The following is a 22180-nucleotide window of genomic DNA, read 5'->3' as shown; positions in this document are numbered from 1 at the left end:
AAAGAGAATAAGGGATCCCCCCCACACCCAGCAGGCTGCACCACCTCTGCATTCAACTTGGCACCAGCAAAAGAGGCAGGCAGGACTGCTGGAGGGGCTGATGCCCAAGGAACCTGCTTCATTTCCCCTTGGGAAAGCTTGGAATGATTCTCCCAAGGACTGGGCCTTCCAGGTTTGCTACACAATGAAGTCCCATGTCTGTCCTCTCTGGATGGCTAATAGGCCCTGGTTTCATATCCTGCTTTGCTATGATAATATTCAGGCCTAAGAAGACTGGGAAAATGGTACCTTGCACCTCATCCTGCACAAGCTTTGGAGTGAAAAACCCAGCCTGGAATAACAGGATGTTGTGAATATGTTTTTCTCAGGGTGTCTACAGGGAGAGGGGCTGTAATGTAGGAAAGATTTAGATATTCCTGGGTTCTCTGGTCAAAACGCTAGTTTAGTCTCATCCTAGGAGCCCCTGATCTCACACCAGGCCTGACTGCTGGCTGGACCCTCCCCGCCTGGGTCTCCCCCCACCGCCCGAGCCCAGTCCTCACTTCCTTGTTGACCACCATGTTGCACATGCACTCTGTGGCCGCCTGCCGCAGCTGGTCATGATTCTCAAACATGTAGTTCTCGATGTCCGGCAAGGCCCTCTCCTTGAAGATCTTCTGTCTGGGGCGAGAGGGTGAAGGAAGAGAGGCCCTGAGTGCTTGGTAGTGAGCATGTGGGGATTTGGCCACGCTGGGGCCATTCCTCCATCCTAATGGTGTCCCTCCCACACCATCAGCCAGCTGGGTGGCATGGAACCTGCTGCTCCTGGCTCCAGGAGGGGCACCAGTGGGTATAAAGTAAATGGCCTAGCATCCTGGGCACGGCCGCGCCCTGGGAGGAACACACCACCCCACTGGAGATCCCTTTTGCTAGTCCTTGGGCTTCGCACAGTCTCTGTGTGGTCTTTCCTTCCTCCAACTCAAACCCCTCCCGCTGTGGTTTCTACCCAGTGCCTCTGATGCTGTCCTCTGATCACAGCAGCTAGAGCTCATGACCTGTGAAATTCCAACCCAACTTTTTGGGGCACCTCTCCCCACCCCTGCCCTTTCCACCTCACCCCACTCACCGGAGTTTGTCACTCCGCCCAGACAGGTTTGTGAGGCCCAGGAGAGCCTCATAGTTCTGCAGCCCGTACCTCTGCGTGTCCAGAAGACGCACAAGGGGCCACACCACCTCATAGACCTGTGGGGAGTGGTCGCAGATCAGGTGGGGCGAGGGCCACATCTTCCTCCATTCTCTGCATTTGTAGGTGGCCAGCCTTTAACTTCCAAAGCACTTTCCTGTGTTGTCGGACCTCATCTGCACAATGATCCTCAGAGGCAGGAATGTTGCCTTTACTTTGCAACATTTCTGAGGGGACAGTCCTGTTTGTCACAGGCACAGCCAGGCCAGGCATCCAGGTGAATCATCACCCACCCTGAGACAGCACCAGGTCTCTCTCCCAGGCTGGGGTGATGAGAGCAGGGGAGACTCCTCCCTCTGCCCCACCCCACTCATCCCAAATACCCACCCGCTCGCCAGGGAAGGCGATGTCCGGGTTAGAGACAGCTGAGATCTTGGCCAGAGCGTGGGCCGCCTTCACCTTGCCCATATCCGTGCCCTCCAAAGCCAGCGGGATCAGGGCCTGCAAGAAAGGGCACAGTCACCTAGGCCACAGATCCAGAGCCCTCTCCCATCTTTCTACCCCAGCTGCTGTCTGTCTGTCTCTCCGTGAACCATCAGAGGTTCACGGAGACTCTGCGACATAATCAGCCCTTGAGCATCATGGAAAACAACTACTCAGCCATAGATTCGTTCCCCTGGGTCCCAATCATCAAGGTCTTCAACTCCACTTCTGCCCACCCATCCACAGGTTCCTTCAATTTTTGGAGAAATAATAAATGGATTCCTTACTTTCTGTCTAAGCCACACCTAATCATAACAGCAGACACTTATTGAGCACCAACTGTGAGCTTTGCATGTATTTTATGTAGTCCTGGTGACATTCTGAAATGTCAGTGTGTGGGTCCTGCCTCCATTTTACAGAGGAAGAAATTGTGGCTCAGTGAGAGTAAGTATCTGCCCCAGGTTACACAGCAAGAATCAACTCTAGTCTATAGGAAAGTCCACAGTCTCCATCTTTGTACCAGGCTTCCTTCCAATAGCAAGGAAGATAAAGACATTCCGGAGTACATCCATGGCACCAGCCAATCAAGCAGATATTGATTTGGGGCCATGAGCCCAGACAGTGCAAATAACTGAGTTGCCGTATTCAAGGAGGTTGGGTTGGGTTAGGGATACAGGATTCTCGGGCCAAGCTAGGGGTACATGAGCACACCCACACAAGTACGCACGAACAAACACACGCACAGTCTGTGTGCTCCTGTGAAGCAGATCACCTTCTAGGAAAGCAAAGACTTTATCCTGACCCATTACCTTGCCACCACCTTGAACCACAATGGTGCCTCAGTCCTTTGGGTTGTCACACAGCGCCAGGAACACCCTGCAGGGCCAAGGATAAAGGAGAGCATTTGAACTGCCAGCAGCCTCTCCCATCGCAGACCAGCAGCCAGAGCCCAGGAAGCCCCAGGGTGAACAGGGAAAGCCCGGAGAGTGCACCCCGTGTGCTCCTGCCCCACAATGCACGATGAGCCACCTTGGGAAGACGCTGTGATGATGTTAAGTGGCACGGAAGAAAGTGAGGCCAAGCAAGGTTGCAAAGAGCCACCCCACTCCTGTTTATGGGCACTGCCAGGGGCTCCTTGGTGCCCCTCGCCACCCAAGAGAAACTCCACCTCCATGGTCTCCTAATTCCCTGTGAGCAAGATTCCCTCCTGGGCCTCCATGCTCTAGAGAAATCTCCTCTGTCCTTGGTGTCTCTGCAGATGCTGTTTCCTGGCCTGAAGCCTTTCCCTCCCCCGCATTAGAGTGGCTCCTTTTCTTCCATCAGGGCTCAGCTGTCACCTCCACCAGGCCTTCCTGGCTGCCGAGCCCTGGCCCTCCAGTCTGGCTGCTTGGGTGCCATTGTTCATGTCCCTACCAGCCTGCTGTGTGTGAGCAGAAATGGACATTGAAACCCCTGCTCTTATGCATGGGAGTCACATTCATTCATTCACTTAGTATAAATATTTTTAGCATTTGCCTTGTGTTCAACATTCTGACTAGAGGTGCAGCAGTGAGCACAAGGGACAAGGTCCTGTCCTGTGGCTCCCCAGGAGCTTAGATTCTAGTGAAAGAAACAAAACAATGAAGAAAGACAGAAGTAGACATCCAATAGAGTGCCACAGACTATGAATAAAAACGAGGCAGAATTAAAGGAGTAACAGAGAGAGACAAGACAGAGGTAGGTGAGGACGTTGGTTCACATGGAGGACTTGGGGAGGGCTTCTTTAAGGAGGTGACAGCTGAGAACTTCTAGAAGGGAAGGAACTGGCCAAGGCATGATTGGTGGGAAGAAAGTTTTACACAGAGTGAAAGTTAAAGGCATAGGCCCTGAGGGGGAAATTCTCTTGTTGAGTTTGAAAACCTGGCAAGAATTTCAGCATCACTGAGGAGTAGTGAGAGATAAAAGCCAGACCGGAAGGACTACTGGAATGACTGCAGGAGGAGGAAGTAAAATGAGTTCATTGAATAGTTTTGCTGTAAAGATAAGCAAAAAAAAAAAAATGTAGCTGGAGGGAACCTGAGGTTACCTCCATTTGTTTCCTGCAGATGGGACCTAGGATAGCCTGCCTGCACACCGATTGGAATGTTCCAGCAGAGAAGGAGACACTGATGATGCAAACAGAGGGGAGGAGGATTTGGGGGAGTAAAGGCCTTGAGCAATTGAAAGCGCACAGGGATCAGTGCGCATGCGCAGGGACTGACCAGTCTTCAGAGGCAAGGAGTTGCCTGGTGCTAGACCGAGAGAGCGAGCAAGAGGGCACAGCGAGCGGCCTGCTATGTGCCAGGGCCTAGCAAGTGCCTGGCACATGTTGATGTTCAATATTTGTTTGATGCAGGCACAAATGAACCATGCTGCCAGGGGGAACATCCAGCACCGAGCCAGGTCATCTTGTCACCAGAGCATCGGTAGACCCACGTCACCTGACGTACCTGGAAGCTATGGAGCACAGCAATGTTGATCTCTGTGACAGCCCGGTCTTTCCAGAGGGAGGCCAGCATGTGCGTCTCCAGGCCCATCCTTCTCCCCACTTCCTACAGGGCAGAGTAGCAAGGGTGAGGCCTCCCAGGGACCCACCCACAGGCCCACACAGACCTCCAGTTAGGTGGCCCTCGTTACCTCCAGGATGTTGTAGCGCTGGACATCACAGAAGTCCCGGACTCCGATCTCAGTGCCCATGTACCAGCCATTGAAGGGGCACGCGGGGAACTCAAGGCCACCCACCTCCAGCAGCATGTTGGACACAGCCGGCAGGGCATACCACTTCAGGTCCAGCTCACGGAACCACTCGAACCTGGCCGGAGGCAGAGTCAGTTGCCGTTGGGGACTGCTCCGACTCCCCCCACCCCCACCCCCGCAAAAAAAAAAAAAAAAGCTTCAAGCTTCAGAGTCAACCAGGAAAACTCCTTTCCAGGTCTCTGAGTCACTCCACCAGGAAAGTGAACTGGGAACACCAGATGTCATTCATTAAACTATGCACTCATTCACTGATTCCTTCCCCCCAGGCCCTGTGCTAAATGCTAACAATCCAGTAAAACATTGCAGTTAGGAGCTCCAGAGAGAGAAAACAGAACCTCAAATTTGGCCTCCCTACGACAAGCAGTGGGACTCGAGGAAGCCTTTAGCCTCTCTGAGCCTCAGTATTCTCATTCATCAACCCAGCATCAAACTCATGGGACTATTATGAAGACAAGACCATCCATTTATATATCCAATTATTCCATAAGTACTTATAACTGAGCAACTACTATGTGTCAGCTCCCTTTCGGGTTCTGGGGATGTTCTGGTGAATAAGAAAAGTGAGATCCCCAATCTCCATTAGCTTACAGTGATGTCTAGAATTTAAAACTACAGAGAGGTAAACAAATACATAAGAAAATATAAACAAGATGATGTGTTCGTCTGAGGGTGACGGTGCCTACTCTAGATTGGGTGGTCAGGAGAGTCTTCTGTGGCGGGGGGGAGTGACACCATGGACAATACCTTTCAATAAGAAGAAAAAAAAAAGGACTTGCAAAATTCTGAGGAAAGGGCAGGTCAGATTGGAGGAACAAGAAGCGCAAGGCCCTGAGGCAGGATGGAGTTCAGTGTATTCAAGGGACAAGAAGAAGAGCTCTGGAGCTGGGGATATGGCTCAAGTAGTAGGGCGCTTGCCTGGCATGCCTGAGGCGCTGGGTTCGATCCTCAGCACCACATAAAAATAAAATAAAGATATTGTGTCCACCTAAAGCTAAGAAATAAATATTTAAAAAAGAAGAAGAGCTCAGCCTAATGCCGGCTACATAGTCTTAATATGTGGGGTTACTTTTGCTATTTTTAGAAGGGCCAAGAGTAGGTGCTGAGCCCACTGAGCTCTCAGAGTCCCCGTAGCCCTATCCTTGCCCCACAGTCGCAGACAGACAAGCTGGGAGGAGGGAAAAGGAGGCCTGGGCTGCCCAGACTGAGTATCTCCAAGGGTTTTTGTCCTGAGGTTGAGGCTCTCTCGGCTCCTCGGGGCTCATTCATCTAAGCCTCTGATTCTCTTGTCCATCAACACATCTTCCTAAGTCTGAGGCCAGAGAATATAATGCAGAATTGTTGCAGAAGGCACAGAATGACGCCTGGGTGTCACCTGCTGCTGCTGGGCTCTGGGGGAGGCACGGGAGGGGTCTGATGGTCGGAGTCCATGAGGAAGGAGAGGGACGTGCCTGTGGATTCGCTCGTCCAACACCCTCAGCCACTTACTTGGGATGTTCCATGGGCACCTCAAGCACAAGTTCAGGTGGAATTTCAAAGAACTCAGGGTCACGGCCATCAGCCTGCAGGACCAGGGGCAGCACATCGAAGCGGCCATAACGAGGCTTCCAGCCCAAGTCGATGCACAGCTGGGGGACAAGACAGGTCCAGTGAGCCTGTGGGCCAGCGCCTCGACATCCCCAGGCCCCACTCGCCACCCACCACTGAAGACCCCGGGGTGGACTCGGCGGGTACCTGGGTGAACTCCAAGTTGGCAGGGTCCCCTCTGATGGTGCCGTCAGGCATCTGGTAGCCCGCATACCGGATTAACTGAGAATTCCAGACTCGGAAGTCGTGCTTCCCATCGCTCCGCTGGGGGAACACAGTGATGGTCGACCTTCCCCAGGACAGGAGTGGCACTGTTTACCATCTGGCCCTGGTGGGGACTCCCAGCCATCCCCCCTGGCCCACCCCACCCCCCACTCTTCCTGCTCTGCAGTCTGTGCAGCTGAGCTGACTGCCTCCCACCTCCCACCAGCCCCTTCCTTCTTCTAGACCAGCACAGGGACCACTAGGGACCTCCACAGCCGTCTCTCTCCCTGCCCGGTATTTCTTCCCCTGAAGTTGGGTCAGCCAGATGCCTGTCTAGTGCAGGTCGTGGTTCACAGTGAGGGTCTCAGACATCTCTGCATCCAGGTTCCCTGCCTCTTCTTCCCCAACGCCCCCATGCTGGTCTAGTCCTGCTACATGGTCTTAATATGTGGGATCTAGTGATGAGTCCCCATTAGGTGGCCCCTGAGTGTTTTGCTGGACCCCAAAATGAGTGAATGACAGAATGAGATGTTAGTCCTATCGGGTGGAGGTAGGGGGTCACAGTGACAAGCAATGACTCTCCTACCTCTAAGAAACCACACCAGAGTCATATGCTAGAAAACCAGTCTCAGCCCCTCTAGGAAGTGGAGAGCTGTAACACTGAACCGTGAAGTTACTTCTTAAAGCTGGAACTTCCACAAGGTTCCAAGCCCAAAGGAAACCCAGGAAAATGGGCTCCTGGTAGAGGCTAAGCCATGGAGGCTGGGCTTGCCATTAGAGGTCCCTGAAGACAGGACCAGATCTTTCTCCTTTTCTCTGTCCCTGGTTTCTCCTGGAGCCCGTGAGGCCTCCTCCTAGACCCATCTGCATGTTTTGGCTAAACTGCGGAGGCAGAGTAGGCCCCACGGCCACCCTGGACAGGCACCCCCACCTGATGTTGCCATTGTTGGTGGCATAACGGATGTGTCTGCAGAGGTGTTCAAACATCTCCTGGGCGGTGGAACAGCTCCGGGCGTCAAAGACCTGCACACAGCCCACCAGAGTCAAGGATTCTCATGCCTTGACTTGAGGCATGTCAAGAAATGCGTAGGGCTGGGGATGTAGCTCAGTGACAGAACATGTGACAGCGTATGTCCTGGGCTCAATCTCCAGCACCAAACAACAAACAAGCAAAAATAGTTCAACGACTATGCGGACAGAGGCTTCTGGGCCGACTGAAGCCCTGGGGGACAGCAGGTGGCCTGCATGCCCCCATTCCCACAAGACAGAGGGGCCCATGCTCCTCTGCGTGAACGGCTGCCCCTTTCTTCTGTTCCCCTGGGGCAACCCCACTCAGGAGACTCCAGCAAAATGCACATCCCAAGAAAACCCAAATTTATAGCTCTATAAGTCAGGAACACCCAGCCCCAGCCTGCTCCCCTTGCATCTCGAGCCTATTTGACATGGCTGGGGTTGGCTTTCCTGGTTTTTCTCATCAATTTCTCCTTCCAGAGGATCCAAACCACAAAACGATCCTCCAGCGAAATGTGGCCCAGGAGCCTAGGATAAATAAAGTGGTCTCTCGGAGCCAAGAATTCAAACATTTGAGGTAAACAACCTCTCTTGCAGCACCAAGGCCTTGGCGGTAACAAAAACAAGGTCGTGGTGTGGTTTTACAATGGCATTTCAATCTCCTGAGCTTAATGCATCAGAGAAGGTCAGCTAGAGATCCTGAAGTTTACATGGGATTCTGGGGGCTGGGGGCGTGGCTCAGTGGTAGAGCACTCGCCTAGCACATGTGAGGTACTGGGTTTGATTCTCAGCACAACATATAAATAATTAATTAAAGATTAAAGATCCTTTGACAACTAAAAAAATATATATTAAAAAAAAAGGATTCTGGATTTCTAGTGGGGGGAGGCTTTGAACCCCCTCTCGGGCTGGGAACATGGGGCTTTGGCTTGTCCGTGGAGACCTGGGCACAGCTCCACTGGGCTGCTCCAGAGCCATCTGCTCAGGGCTCAGGGCCAGCCCACCTCCAGCTCCTCTCCCCGGCCCAGGGGGAGGAGGCTCACCTGCAGGTTGGACCACTGGATCCTCCCGATGCAGCGGGGGGCGTTGCGCCAGGCCAGCTTGGTGGCAAAGATGAGCTCATCTCCAGTCAGCTGGTAGGTTCCTGTTGTTTCGATCTCCTTTGTCACCGCTTCCACCCTGGCCAGATGTTCCTCTATTTTTGCCCTGGGGGACAGGAAGATATCAGGAAGACCAACAATGAGATGACCTTACATGGGGATTAATTCAATCCACAGAAGCAGGAACTGCAATCGGACACCAAAAGGGCAAGCTGTCCCTCACAGGAGACTGTCCCCTCTGAGGTCTGCTCCTGGGGCCTGTACTGAGTGCTCAGCCATGGCCATCGTGAAGTGCTTAATCATTTGGAATAATGAGTCTACATTTTCATTTTTACACCAGATCCTGCAAATTGTGAAGTCTGTCCTGCGTCAGTGAGAACCCTTATTATTTCCAGGTACTTTTTCTTTTCTTTTTTTTTTTTTTTTTTGATATATTTTTATATTTGTTCTAATTAGCTATACATGACAGTAGAATGCATTTTGACACATCATACAAAAATGGAGTCTAACTTCTCATTTGTCTAATTGTACATGATACAGAGTTACACAGGTCACGTAATCATATATTCACCTAGGGTAATAATGTCTGATTTATTCTACTACCCTTCCTACCCCTGTGCCCCCCCTTCCCTTCATTCCCCTCTGTCTAGTTCAAATTACCCCCCTTATTGTGAATTAGCATCCATATATCAGAGAAAACATTCAGCTTTTGGTTCTTCAGGATTGGCTTATTTTGCTTAGCATAATGTTCTCTAATTCCATCCATTTACTGGCAAATGCCATAATTTCATTCTTCTTTAAGGCTGAGTAATATTCCATTGTGTATATATTCTAGGTACTTTTTCTTTAATGATTCATCTTAGCATGGGGTCTGATCCTTCTCAGACATTTACAAATGTTGGAGGTGCAGAGTCCCATTAAGCCACAACATGTCCTGACTATTTTAGTCAGGGGAGCACCTGTTTCCCTTGTCCTGGCTAAGAGGAGGTAGGCCAGACCCTCCTTCAGCAGCTCCTGTGCACCAAGTACTCACTATGAGCCAGGCACTGTGCAAAGCAATTCACAGATAGGGTCTCATTGCATCTGTGAATTTTAAGTCTTTTTGAGTTGTGTGTAGTAATATATGCTTATAATCCCAGCAGGAAGATCACAAGTTTGAGGCCAGCCTCACAACTTAGCAAGATCCTATCTCAAAATAAAAAATAAGAAAGGTCTGGGGATGTGGATCAGTGGCAAAGCACCCATGGGTTCGATCTCCAGCACCCGTGCACTTGACTTAGAAGGAATTTCATGTTTACTTCATAGTCAAGGGTCTCAAGGCTATAGCAGTTAAATATCAGGCCCAGGAATATAAGTGTGGTCAAGAGAAAATCAGGACACAGACTCTAGGGGCAACAGCAAGCTCTAAGACATTCTTCACAAGCCCAGCCAGGCCCAGATACAACCCTGGAGGTTAGGACTCAGCCTGCAGGGCCTCAGGGAAGAGGTGCACCCAGCAATTTCTAAATGCACTTCAAAAATATCCCAAAGGAAAAGACTCGTCAGAAAGACTTAAACCCCCACCACCACACATACACCTCACCGTAACCTTGAGATTTCCAATCAGCACCATCAAAGGTTTTCAAAATGGCAACAAACAAAATTATTTAAATTATTCTGTTCTACTCAGAACAAAAATGGCCTTTCAGTTGTGCCTATCTCAGCAACCCTTGATTAGAGAAAGAAGCTCAGAGTCAAAACACAGGGTGATACTTATCCTCAAGGACATCCCTGTCATAAGGAACTCCTGGGGGCTGTGGGATGGAGTGGTGCTCCCCCCTCTCCAAACAAAGCTTCTAGAAACATCCTCCACTCTGCGCTTTACCACAAAGACAGTAGTGACTGCTGTAACCCCAAAGCCTCCAAAGTGTAGAACGGTGTCGGCATGTGAATACTTAAGAAAGATCATTTTTAAAGTCTGTGCCTGGTTCCCTTCGAGCTTTATGTCTGACCGTTTTGACACAGTCGTGTTTCTGAGGCACAAACAATGCAATGATGCCTCTTAACTCTGAAAAAGGGGAGCAGCCTTCCTCAGCAGCAAAAAGATTTGAATATAACATTCAGCACGTCATGATCCCCCAATATACTACCATCCTCCATATACAGAAGATGACCAAACCTGCTGGGCTGCTAGCGATTGTGGGGGATGGGCTGTCATTCATGATTCACACCCCTCAGGACCTCCCGGGTGTGACAAGTGGAACTACCCTGTGTGAGAAGCCAATGAGTTTGAGCAGAGCCCAACCGCAGCACCCTGGCCTCTGGGCTTCCTAACAACCATCCAACTACCTTTCAAAGGCCAGCCACCCTCGCAGTTCCAGAAGAGCGTCAGGAACCTGAAGGGTGGAAGGGCTAGGTGGTAGGGCATGCAGGCTAATAGCCAAGGCTCAGGGTACCAGCTGCCGAGGCTCCAGACACAAGCTGCCGAGCCTCCCAGCCCCGGGATTTCAGAATGGGTACATTCAAGCAATTACATCTCAATTGGCTTTGGTTTCCTTGTCTGTAGAATAGGGATAGTAATAGTGCCAATCTCATGGAGTCATGGTGTTAAAAAAAAAAAATGTGACTTACATAGGGGCCTGCACATGCTTAATGTCAAATAAATCAAAAAGAACTGTGGCCCAATGAAATTCATTAGGGAAAATCCCTGACCCCCAAAAGGCTCCCTACATAACAACTGAGCTGAAAGACCAAAGACAGTGAACCCTATAACCGGAACACACTTCTATGGAAGCTCCAGGTGCACAGCATGCAAATGAGACAACACCCTGACAGGACTCAACCTGGGCTGCACGTCAGGATCATTGGGAGATTTTGGAGAACATAGATACCACCCCTTCCTCATCTCCCAAGACTTTGTCACCTTTGGTCCAGGGGACCCAGGCATCTGTGTTCCGAAAGCTCCCCAGGTGACTCTACAATGCAGTCAGGGCTTGGCGACCACTGTCCTGGAAGATGGGGACCTCCTTGTCTCTCCCAGCTTGGACCTTCTAGGGTTGTGGTTAAGGGCTGTGGTATTTCTAGGAACCACTCTTTCCACCATGGGTCTTAAGCACCCTTCTGTGGCTCACTTCATGTGGCCAAGTGTCACATGAGTCTGCCACACAAAACCACACAGTCCTCCCAACTAGAAAACAGCAAACCCAATGCCTATTCCACATTCTGTCCTACAATCTCTTCATTATTATTATTATTATTATTATTATTATTATTATTATTATTATTATTATTATTATTTAATTCTGGGGATTTAACCCGTGAGCACTTAACCACCGAGCCGCATCCCTAGCCCTTTATTTATTTATTTATTTTTAATTTTGGAACAATAAGTTGCTCAGGGGTCCACTAAGTTGCTTTGAACTCATGATCCTCCTGCCTCAGCCTCCTGAGTGGCTGGGATTACAAGCTCTTCATGCATTTTTATGTTTAAGTTTTAAAGGAATTTAAATCACATAGTCATCTATTTTATTTGGGCAACACAGGGTTCTAAGAGTATAATAACAGCTCATACTTGGGTTGTTCTTACAATGGACCAGGTACTGATCTTAGTACTTTATATATATGTTAACTCATTTAGTCTATATAAACTCCTGCAAGGCAGATCTTTTTTTTTTTTTTTTTTTTTTTTTTTTGGTACCAAGGATTAAACTCAGAGGCACTCGACCACTGAGACAAATCCCAGCCCTATTTTATATGTTATTTAGACATACGGTTTCACTGAGTTGTTTAGTGCAACTTTGGCTGAGTCTGGCTTTGAGCTCATGATCCTCCTGCCTCAGCCTCCTGAGCTGCTGGGATTACAGGCATGTGCCACTGCACCTGGCAGCAGGTACTTATTATTCTCACTATTTTCAGGCAGAAAAATTGAGGCACAAATAAACGAAGTAACATACCCAGGGTCAGGCCACTTAGGAGGTGCACAACTAGGATTTGAACCTAAGTCTGCCACCAGAATCCTGACTATATATTGCATAACCATTATGCTAGATATTAGTATAATCATATAGCTATCTATATGATTCTCTGAATGTTTACAATTGTACATGTTAACAATAAAATCTGCACTCGACAATTTAAAACATCTTTGCATTCCAGTGCCTGACACTGGGCTGGTACTTGATAGTGCATTTGTCAAATGAATGACTGACTATAGAAATCAAGGACTCCTAGCACTCCTTTCAGAAATCTCATTGGGTAGGAAGAAGAAAAGAACCCCAGGAATGTGGAGCCCCACCAGGTTCAGTGCAGAGAGCACCCGCCTGCCCTGGCCAAGTGAGATGGCCGTGTTTTGTGCAGGGATTCAGTGACCTCAGGTGTGTCACTGGGTTCCAAGTTCACACCTGTAGGAGGAAGGGCTTGACTAGGTAGTCTCTGTCTCTGAGGTCCTTTCTATCTCAAATCTTTCATAATAAAAGAGTCCATTTAAATTCACAGTCAAGGTTACTGAGAGGTAGGACACTGTTCTGAATCCTCACAATGATCTTATGAGCCAAGTTCTATTATTCCCACGGAAGCCGAGGCTTCAGGAAGGTAAATAGATTTCTCAGGGATTCAGCGGTGGTTAATGATGGAGTCAGAATTCAAACTCGGTTATACTCAACCCCCACTTTTTAGCCCTATTGCCATTCCTGAACTTTATCCCCGATTACAAATATCTACTCCAGGAACTCTTCTCTTGGAAAATTACAATTTAGCCTGGAACCACTAAGAATCTTGGAAGGAAAGGGATCTAGGGCCAGAGGGTCATTGCTGGAGATAGGAGAGCCCGGGGGAGAAGGAGGAAGCAGTGACATCATAGGACACAAGCCTTACTCTTTGAAGGAGGTGTAATACTGGTTGACAAATTCAATAGCTTGAGGTAGAAGCTCATCCAGAGAGATAGGCTTGTCCCTGGGTCCTCTGGTTAAACTTTTGGGGTTCATGATTGACCCCAGGCAAGATTTAGACTTGCAAGTGAAATCCTGGAAAGACAGAAGCAGGTCGTTATCATAGAGTGTCAAGCCTACTCTGCTGGCCTGGCCACCTCCCTGCTCTCTGGATACTTCCACTCCCCACACCTCCTCCACTCTGTGGCACCTTTTCCTTAGGATCCAGGAGCTTGGGCTTTCTCCCGACTCAGACCTCCTCTTCTTTACTGGCTGAGTCAATAATGGGTGTGAGCCAGGACTGTCCCCGGATCCTGGCCTCAGTCTCTGGCCCTGCTCTCTAACTAGCCCCATTTTGGTGGCTGGGAACATTTCATCTGCTTTCTTATTTAAAGAGGCCTCCGTGGCTCCTGGGGGGAGGGACACAATTCTGGGGTCAGCCAAAATGAACTGAAATGAAAGAGTGCAAATCCTAGAGCCACAGGATGGCACAGAGAACATTCTGGAAGGAAGTATCCTCAAATATTAACTACGGTGGTTTCTGGGGGTGGGGGTTGGGGAATCATTCTGCCTTCAAGGTCTTGACATTTTCCATTCTTTACATGTTGAGCAGCTGCTCTCTGCATTCTAAAGTCAAAATAAGGAACTTAAAAGACAAAAAGAAGGACTGGGGGTGTAGCTCTATGGTAGAGTACTTGTCTAGCACGTGTAAAGCCCTGGGTTTGATCATCAGCACTAGAAAAAAAAAATTAAGACAGGAAGGAGCTTTAGAAGACATTTAGTCCAACCACTCACTGGATGCTCCACCCGCTCTGTGATCTCTATTATCAAATAGTATTTGACTTCTTCTAGTGACGGGGAGCTCAACCACTTAGTTCGATCTAGCTTTGGGCAATTGAGTTAGAAATTCTTCCCAATTTCTGCTAAAATAGGTGTAAGAAAAGTATTAATTTGTTTCTTTAATCATTTATCTGATATCCTTGGTTATCCGTTATCCATTAGGGTGATTAAAAGGAAGCTGTCATCATTAACTTCCTACTGTCATTGGTAAGAATGTTAGTCTCTGTTCCGCGCAGATGATTATCTGCCTAGGGGGACATCTGTTGATCCACAAAGGGTCCCCACAGCTTGACAAGGGTGGTTCTTCCTGGAGCCCTTCCTTCTCACCGATTTGGCTTTGTGGTGGAGCGTGTCTTGCAAAGTCATCCCATTGCCCCAGTTTTTGATCCTCACGTGCTCTGAGCAGGATGGAGGAGGCACATTCAGCGGACCCAGAGATTCTGGAGACTTCTAAGAGGGACAAAAAAAACAGGTCTCTCCAAATGTCTGCAACCCTAGGATCCCACAGTCCTCCCCCCCAGCCCTCTGGGCCCTGCTCCAGCTTGGGTGGAGAGCTGTGGGTATGCACACAGGGGAGGGGGCAGTCCCTGTCCCTCCTCCCTGCCCAGCAGTGAGGCCACCTGGGCCAGTCCCTGCTGAGAGCTCCAGGTGCCTGGGCCACTGGCCAGGCTTCTCTCCTCACCAAGGCCCTGCCAAATGCTTGCTCAGAGGAATGGCAATGGGAGAGACTCAGGTTAGATGAGGGGGAACCTGTCACAGCCAATACCACTAAGGACAGAAATCAGGACAGGGAAGAATGGACCACTGCCTTCCTCTCCCAGGACTGGGATTGAAGGCTCAGTTGGTAAATCTGATTGTTTGGGAATGTCCCACCCCTTACGATCAAGAATGATTACAAATCATCCCTCACCTGTCGCCAGGCCATCCGGACAGGTTACCCAGATGCTTATGTACTTTGGGGACCCCCACTCCTGAACACCACAGACCATTCCACTCTCAACAGCCCTTCCTTGCTCCCACCGGAGCCCCTAGGTTTGGGCCTCTCCACTCACCACCCAGACCCTGGCTTCCTGCACCCCCAGCCCAGCCTGAAGTGGTATGTCCAGCCTGCATCTGCCCATGTGAGGAAGGAAAAGGATTTCCACATCCATGTGACCCACTGACCTTTGCCATCTCCAGGAGGGGAGGGGGAGATCCATTCTGGTGCTTGCTGAGGTTGTGACATTTGGGGTCATCCTGCATCGCTGAGCTACGAAAGGAAACAGCCATCAGAGATGGAGTCTGAGAGCAGAGAGGGATCTTGGAGTGCCGTCCCCTAGTCCCCTCACTTGACAGATAGGGGACTGAGGTCCAGAGGGTAGGGATGAACGGAACGTGGCTTCCAGTCAAGGAGGACGGAGGGTGGGGGAATCAGTCAGACCGAATCTCCCCACCAGTCCCATCCTTCCTCTTCTTCTCTTTTTCCCACACAAAAGGATATGAGGGGACCTGAGCCAAAGCTACTGGCCCAGACAGCAACACACAGAAGTTCTGGGAAAATACCCTCTTCAAAAGCCAAGTGCCCATGTGGAACAGGGGCAGGTGGGCCGAGAACAGCTCTGCCACTCTCCCCTCCCAGGCCAGCAGCAAGCTCTGCCCACCACCTGCTTGTTTTTCAGTGACTTGATCTTCTTATCCAAAACACAAAACTTATCCTGGTTTATACACCTTAAATTTTTATTCTGGAAAATGTGAAACTTGCAAAAGTCGAGAGAATACTGTAATAGCCTTCCATGGGTCCCTCACTCAGATTCAACCCCATTCATCACTTATCATGGCCATCTGGTTTCGATGCCCATCCACTGCCTTTATTTTATTTGTTTGTTTTTACAGTACCGGGGATTGAATCCAAGGTCTCGTGCATGCTAGGCAAGCACTCTGCCACCGAGCTATATTCCCATCCCTTTTGATTGTATTTGATTTATTTAGTTTTTGCAATGCTGGGGACTGAACCCAGGGGGGGGTACTCTACCACTGAGCCACATCTCTAGCCCTTTTTCTTTTTTATTTTGAGTCTTGCCAAGTTGCTTAGGGCCTTGATAAGTTGCTAAGGCTGCTGGCCTTCAATCCTCCGGCCTCAGCCTCCCAAACTGCTAAGTACAGGCATGCAACACCTTCATTTTAAAGCAAATCTAAGATGTCATGACATCTTTATCCCATGACATACATATCCCAGTAAGTATTTCTTCTAGAAATACTTTCAAAAGGACTCTTTTTAAAAAAAAAATATTGGTTTGATTTATTTTAAAACAGCAAGTCGTGTTTCAAGAAATGAGCCTGTCCTTTGAAGAAGGAAAAGCCTTGATTGTCTGAAATCATTCTGAAGCCATTGGTTCTGGTTTGGGATTTCAAGTTCACCCAGCGCTGTAGGAAGCAGACGACATGGGCGCTCTCTGTGCACGTATGTGAGCACTCTCCAATACTCATACCCATACCTGCCTGCCCCTGGGGAGAATCATTCCATCAAGGCATCCTACCTTGAAAGCTTATTGTGCCCCATGTTCTTAGCAATGTCAGAGGGGGAAGGTTAAAGAATATAATAAGGGTCTTTCATTTTCTTCATACATATATCTATGAGATTGGAATATGAGTGACCATAGATTCCTTTTTTTTTCAGTACTGGAAATTGAATCCAGGGTGCTCTATCACTTAGCTACATCCCTCATCCCCCACATTTTTGTTGTTGTTTTGAGGCAGGGTCTATATAAGTTGCCCAGGCTAGCTTTGAATTTAAGTCTCTGGGCTTATAGGTGTACACCACCACACCCACCTTGGATTGCCTATATTATTGGGAAAAAAATAATAACTGTAGGCCAGGCACAGTGGCACACACCTGTAATCCTAGGGCTCGGGAGGCTGAGGCAGGAAGAGCACAAGTTCAAAGCCAACCTCAGCAATGGCGAGGCGCTAAGCAACTCAGTGAGTCCCTGTCTGTAAATAAAATACAAAATAGGGCTGGGGATGTGGCTCAGTGGTCGAATGCCCCTGAGTTCAATCCCCAGTACCCAAAATAAATAAACAATTAATTATAATAATAATATAATAATAATAATAAATGTGTATTATTGTTTAAATTAACTACATACATTTCATACGACATTAGGGGATTTATAACTATAAAAAGATAGTATCCCTGGAAGAGACTGTAGGTATGTAGAACTCCTTTATTTGTGGTTTTGTTTTCCATGGTTTCAGTTGTAGGAAGTCAACCAAAGTTTGAAAATATTAAATGGAACATTCCAGAAATAAACAATCCATAAGTTTTAAAATTGCACGCCATTCTGAGGCGCATGATGAAATCTTACATCATCCCCCTCTATCTTGCCTGGGCTGTGAATCATCCCTTCATCCACCAAATCCCCACTGTATACACTGTCTGCCCACTAGTCACTTAGCAGTGGTCTTGGGCATCAGACCAACTTCCACTTTGTCATAGTGCTTGTGTTCAGATAAGCTTTATTTTATTTAATACTCATCCCAAAGCACAAGACGGGTGACTCTGGCAATTCAGATTTGCCAAAGAGAAGCCATAAAGTACCTCCTTTAGGTGAAAAGGTAAAAGTTCTAGACTTAATAAGGAAAGAAAAATATCGTATGGTCAGGTTGCTAACATTTATGACAAGAATGCATTTTTTTCTAATTATGAAATTGTGAAGAAGGAAAAAGAAACCCATGCTAGTTTTTCTGTTACACCCCAAACTGCAAAAATTACAGCCACAGCATGATAACTGCTTAGTCAAGATGGAAAAGGCCCTAAATTTGTGGGTGGAAGATACGAACATAAAGGATGTTTGGACTGATGACAATATGTTCCACCCGAAGGCCCTGAATCTATAGGAAGACTCCAAACAAGTGACACCAGGCCACGTACTCCAAGTAAGAGATGGTTATGCAGATTCAGGAATAAATTTGAAAAAAAAAAAAAAAAAAAAATATATATATATATATATATATATATATATAAATTATTGAAAGGGCTGCATCTATTGATGAAGCAGCTGCTGCTTTACCTCCAGCAGAATTGAAGAAGTTGATTCAAGACATCAGACCATTGACATTGTCCTGGTTCAATGATGTACATTCATATAACTTTGTCGCGACCCCTCGCTGGCAAGGGAAAACACGACACAGGATTCTTCTTTCAGCAGTTTATTGGCCTTGATTCAAGTATCATCTTCTAGCGACCCCCCGCCGAGCGCCCAAGCATAGCCTAATAAAGCCTCCTGCATACCAATCTTAAGCTGCCACGTGGATCTTTCTCATAGGGTGGTCAGGGATTGCGTGCCAACTCTCCGTAAAAGGAGTTGTTTACCACAGGCCACAGTGGAAGCTGGCGCCATCTTCTAATGGCGGCCACGATCTAAAACAATGGCTTACCACATAACTTTAATAACAATATATTGTTATAACAGTTCTATTTTCTTATTAGTTGTGTTAATTGCTTACTATGCCTAATTAATGAATTAAACCATTGTTAAGTGGGGAAATCCAATATTTATAGAGGTTGATACTACTGTGGGTTTAGGTATCTGCTGGGATCTGGGAATGTGTGCCCCATGGATAAGGGTGGACTGCTTGTATGTGTCACAAAGCAACTTAGATATGAATCAAATGATTCAGCATCCCTGTAAATGGCTGTCCATCTGACCATCTATTAGTTATCTGGCAAAGATTTTTTGCTTGGTCAAACTTTGATCAGGTTTCTGAACCTTCTCCTATGCCCATCTGTGAACTTCCTTGTAAAACGCAATTTTAACAAAGAACCAAGTCAAGTCAGTTTAGCAGTAACTCCCCCAAACACAACAGCTCAGCACCCTTCATAACTGATCAGGTTCTTCATCCTCCACCATCCTCAGGTGGAGGCTCATTATCCTGGCCTTGCCTGCTTGCTATTTTTGTGATTCTAGGAATAGACCCAGGGTGCTCTACACTGAACTAAATCCCCAGCCTTTTTTATTTTTATTTTTTTAATTTTGAAACAGGGCCTGGTAAATTGCTCAGGCTGGCCTCAAACTTGTGATCCTTCTGACTCAAGCACTCAAATCTCTGGGATTACCATATGTGTCACTGTACCTGGTCATGCTAACCTCTTTTTAGCAAGAATTTTGTTAGAACAGATTTAGATAGAATCCCCCTTACTCCTGATGTGACTTCTTAGAACTTCTCCTCTTAGAACTGGCCCCCAACCTTGGCTATCAGTTCCCACTTTTCCATACTGTTTTCCAAGTTGAGCTCAATCTCTCTCCTCCATTGCAAGTCTCAGTTGCAGTGGTCCCTTAATATAGATATCCTTACCATGCTTCAGGAAGTGTCATGGAAATTTTTTTTCTTTAATGGTTAAATTTTTTAAAAAGACATATTATTTCAAGGGAAAAAATGATATCTCTTCTTATCCCAAGCCATGCCATCTATTCATTTCCCTGTAAAAATCTAGTTTTAGCAAAGAACCCCATTAAGTCAGGTTAGCAAGAACTCTCTACCCTTGATATCTAATCAGGTTCCTCTCCTTCATCATCCCTAGATGATGTTTCATCATCCTGGCCTCTTTTCAGCAAGAATTTTGTTTCATTGGTTTAGACACAATCCTTCTTACCCCTGACGTTCGTTCCATCTTAGACCTTTTCCATCACCCTTAGAACTGACCCTCACCCTGTCCCTTGGAGATCAACTCCCACTTGCCCATTTGGTATTCCGAATTAAGCCCAATATCTCTCCTCCACCAAAGGACCCTGTTGTAGGGTCCGCATATCCAGCACCTGACCTGAATACATAGGGAGCCTTCCTTGTGGTGTTTAAACAACTATCATTGAATAATTTCTTTCTTTAACACACTCACCTGGTCAGGACTAATGTGCTTCATGGGTTGGGGTGGGGGAGCCAATATAGAAAATCTGAACATTAGGAAGAGAGAGATAAGTCATGCTGAGCAGGCACCAGGGGGCCACTTACATAGGAAGATTTTTAGGGCTGGGCTCCCCACAGAAGCAATGCCTTAATGTTCTGCTCACTCTCGCCATCATCACTCATTCTAACCCTCTATCCTGCACCCATTCTGGTGTTTCCTCTCATTTACTTTTGGAGATAGGGGTGGACAATTTCATAAGAGTTGGATGATTTCGTAAGTCTCAAATCAGAAACATCAACTAGTCCTCAGCATTATTTAGACTGAGAAACAGTGTTTTTGACTGCTTAATCATTTACCCCAAATATTAAAAAGCATCATCTAAAAGGGCTGTCTGAATATTCGCCATAAGGATGAGTTATAATTAGCCTGACCCCATCACCTACAGCTGGAATGTTTAGATTGTGTCTAGTTTCTCCACTCTTATAAACAATGCCTCAGAACTGCATATGTGGTCTGATGCTGGCTGTGTGTGTATATAAGAACCTGGGGGAAATGATAGTTAATGTTAACAGCCATTAGCATTAAGTGATGAGATCATGGGCAATTTTAATTTTTCTTTTTACTTTTCTGCATCTTCCAACTTTTTATAGTGGCTATAAATTCCTTTCATAATTTTTTTTTTAATTTGAAAAATGAATATACAAGGTTTTACCCAGGTGCCTATCTGCTCTAGTTAGCAGATTTCTTTCAGCTAGGTGCTGCAAGATCCTGTGACCAGTTGTCAGATGAGCACATTAAGACTCTGGATACTTGATTCCAAATTACAGCATCCTTTATCTGAGCCCACAGACACTCATGCAATTTGACTAACCCCACAGCTGTGCCTGGACCTGCTTGGGCCTTTTGCTGACGAAGGACCTTCAGCACCGTCCTTCAAAAGGAACGCTGGTAGTGTGGTGGCTTGCTTAGACCTACAAAGCTATTCGGAAGCCCTGGAGTGATAGGGCTGCTGAGGTCAGAGGTGAAGTTTATAGCTGTCTGGGACTGACATGGGAGCCCAATTCCCCTGTTGATGCCACTTCTCACCAGCCTATTCAGCCTAGACCCCAAGTGAGTGGGGGTGGCCCTCCTCGGAAGGGGAATTTGTAAAAGAACATCTTTGCTCTCTTAACTACATCCCATCTAAAGAAAGTAGCAGTCCCAGTGTTGAAAAATCCCAAGCTCCCAAGTGCCAAAAAAATGCGCAATTCAGCCTGACAGACGCCTCTCACGGTGCACCTGGGGCTTCCCTGGACCATACGTGGATCCTGCTGCGCTCCAAGGAGACAAGCGCGCAGAGGAAGCCCTCAAGGAAGCAAGGGGAACATTCCAAAGCTCCAGTTTCTCTAGCAGAGGATCCGTGCTGGCCGGGCTGGACTGTCCCGGTCAGGAGTCGCCCTCCCGCCACCCTCTGTCGCGGACACCTCGGCGGGCGGGGAGTACCTCGCTGCGCAGGGGCGGCGGGAGGGCTTCGCTCGGAGGATCCAGCGCAGAAAACGGCACAGCCGCGGCCGGGCCGCTTCGCAAGCGGCGCTCAGCCTTTCGCGCATGGCCCGGTGCCGCGCAACTCGTGGGTCCCGGAGCCCAAGCGGCCGCGGCTTTATCACTCCTGGACCCCGCAGCCCCCGCCCCCGGGCGGAGCGAGCGGAGGAGCGGCCAGGATCCACGTCCGGGCGCCGAGGGTCCCAGTGCTGGGAGCCCTGGCCGGGTGGCCCCGGCGTTCCTCAAAGCGACCCCTGGTCCCCAGATCAGCAGCCGCAGCGCACCGCACCGCAGTGAAGTTTGGCCGCCGTCGGACGGTCCCTGGGTTAAGAAGAGTGGGGGCCGGGATGTTTGGCCTCTGATTTGATTATTTCCCAAGCAGTACCAATAAGGATCATAACAAAAACGCCCAACTGTACTGCACTTTACAGTTTACAAAGGAATCTTTTCGGTCTGCTATTGCCTGCACATTTTACTAATCAATCAATAAGGTGGGTCTACATGTTATGTCCATTTTATTGAGGAGGAAGTTGGGGACCTAGAGAAGGTAAGGACCTTGACAAGGAGACACAGTAGAAATGTTCTGCTGGGGAGTGATAGTGGCCTAATTATATTGTTATACCGTGTGCATATACAAATATGTAGCAACAAATCCCATCATTAGGTACAACTCTAATGCACCAATAAAAAATGTGGGGAAAGTGCATTTGCA

General features: G+C 48.1%; 1 protein-coding gene across 2 annotated transcripts; it reads right to left on the bottom strand.

The window, feature by feature from the left end:
- Positions 1-1585: 1585 nt before the first annotated feature.
- Nos2 (nitric oxide synthase 2) lies at positions 1586-21571 on the bottom strand. 2 transcript variants are annotated; one of them, XM_071603331.1, is made up of 12 exons: positions 21430-21571; positions 15228-15312; positions 14391-14513; positions 13171-13319; positions 8263-8425; positions 7140-7231; positions 6152-6293; positions 5906-6045; positions 4301-4475; positions 4114-4215; positions 2455-2521; positions 1586-1663 (listed from the first exon to the last, which is right to left on the bottom strand). In XM_071603331.1, exons 1-11 carry the CDS (start codon positions 21534-21536, stop codon positions 2501-2503), a joined length of 1299 nt encoding a protein of 432 aa, XP_071459432.1. In that variant the 5' UTR covers positions 21537-21571; the 3' UTR covers positions 1586-1663; positions 2455-2500. The 2 variants fall into 2 exon arrangements, with proteins under 2 accessions (XP_071459432.1, XP_071459433.1); XM_071603332.1 differs by lacking the exon at positions 21430-21571 and adding an exon at positions 16936-17019.
- Between the last annotated feature and the right edge of the window lie 609 nt (positions 21572-22180).

This window comes from Marmota flaviventris, chromosome 17 (assembly GCF_047511675.1).
Source record: "Marmota flaviventris isolate mMarFla1 chromosome 17, mMarFla1.hap1, whole genome shotgun sequence".
NCBI lineage: Eukaryota > Metazoa > Chordata > Mammalia > Rodentia > Sciuridae > Marmota > Marmota flaviventris.
Note: the sequence above shows the minus strand (reverse complement) of the source record. Positions and strands in the feature narration are given on the sequence as shown.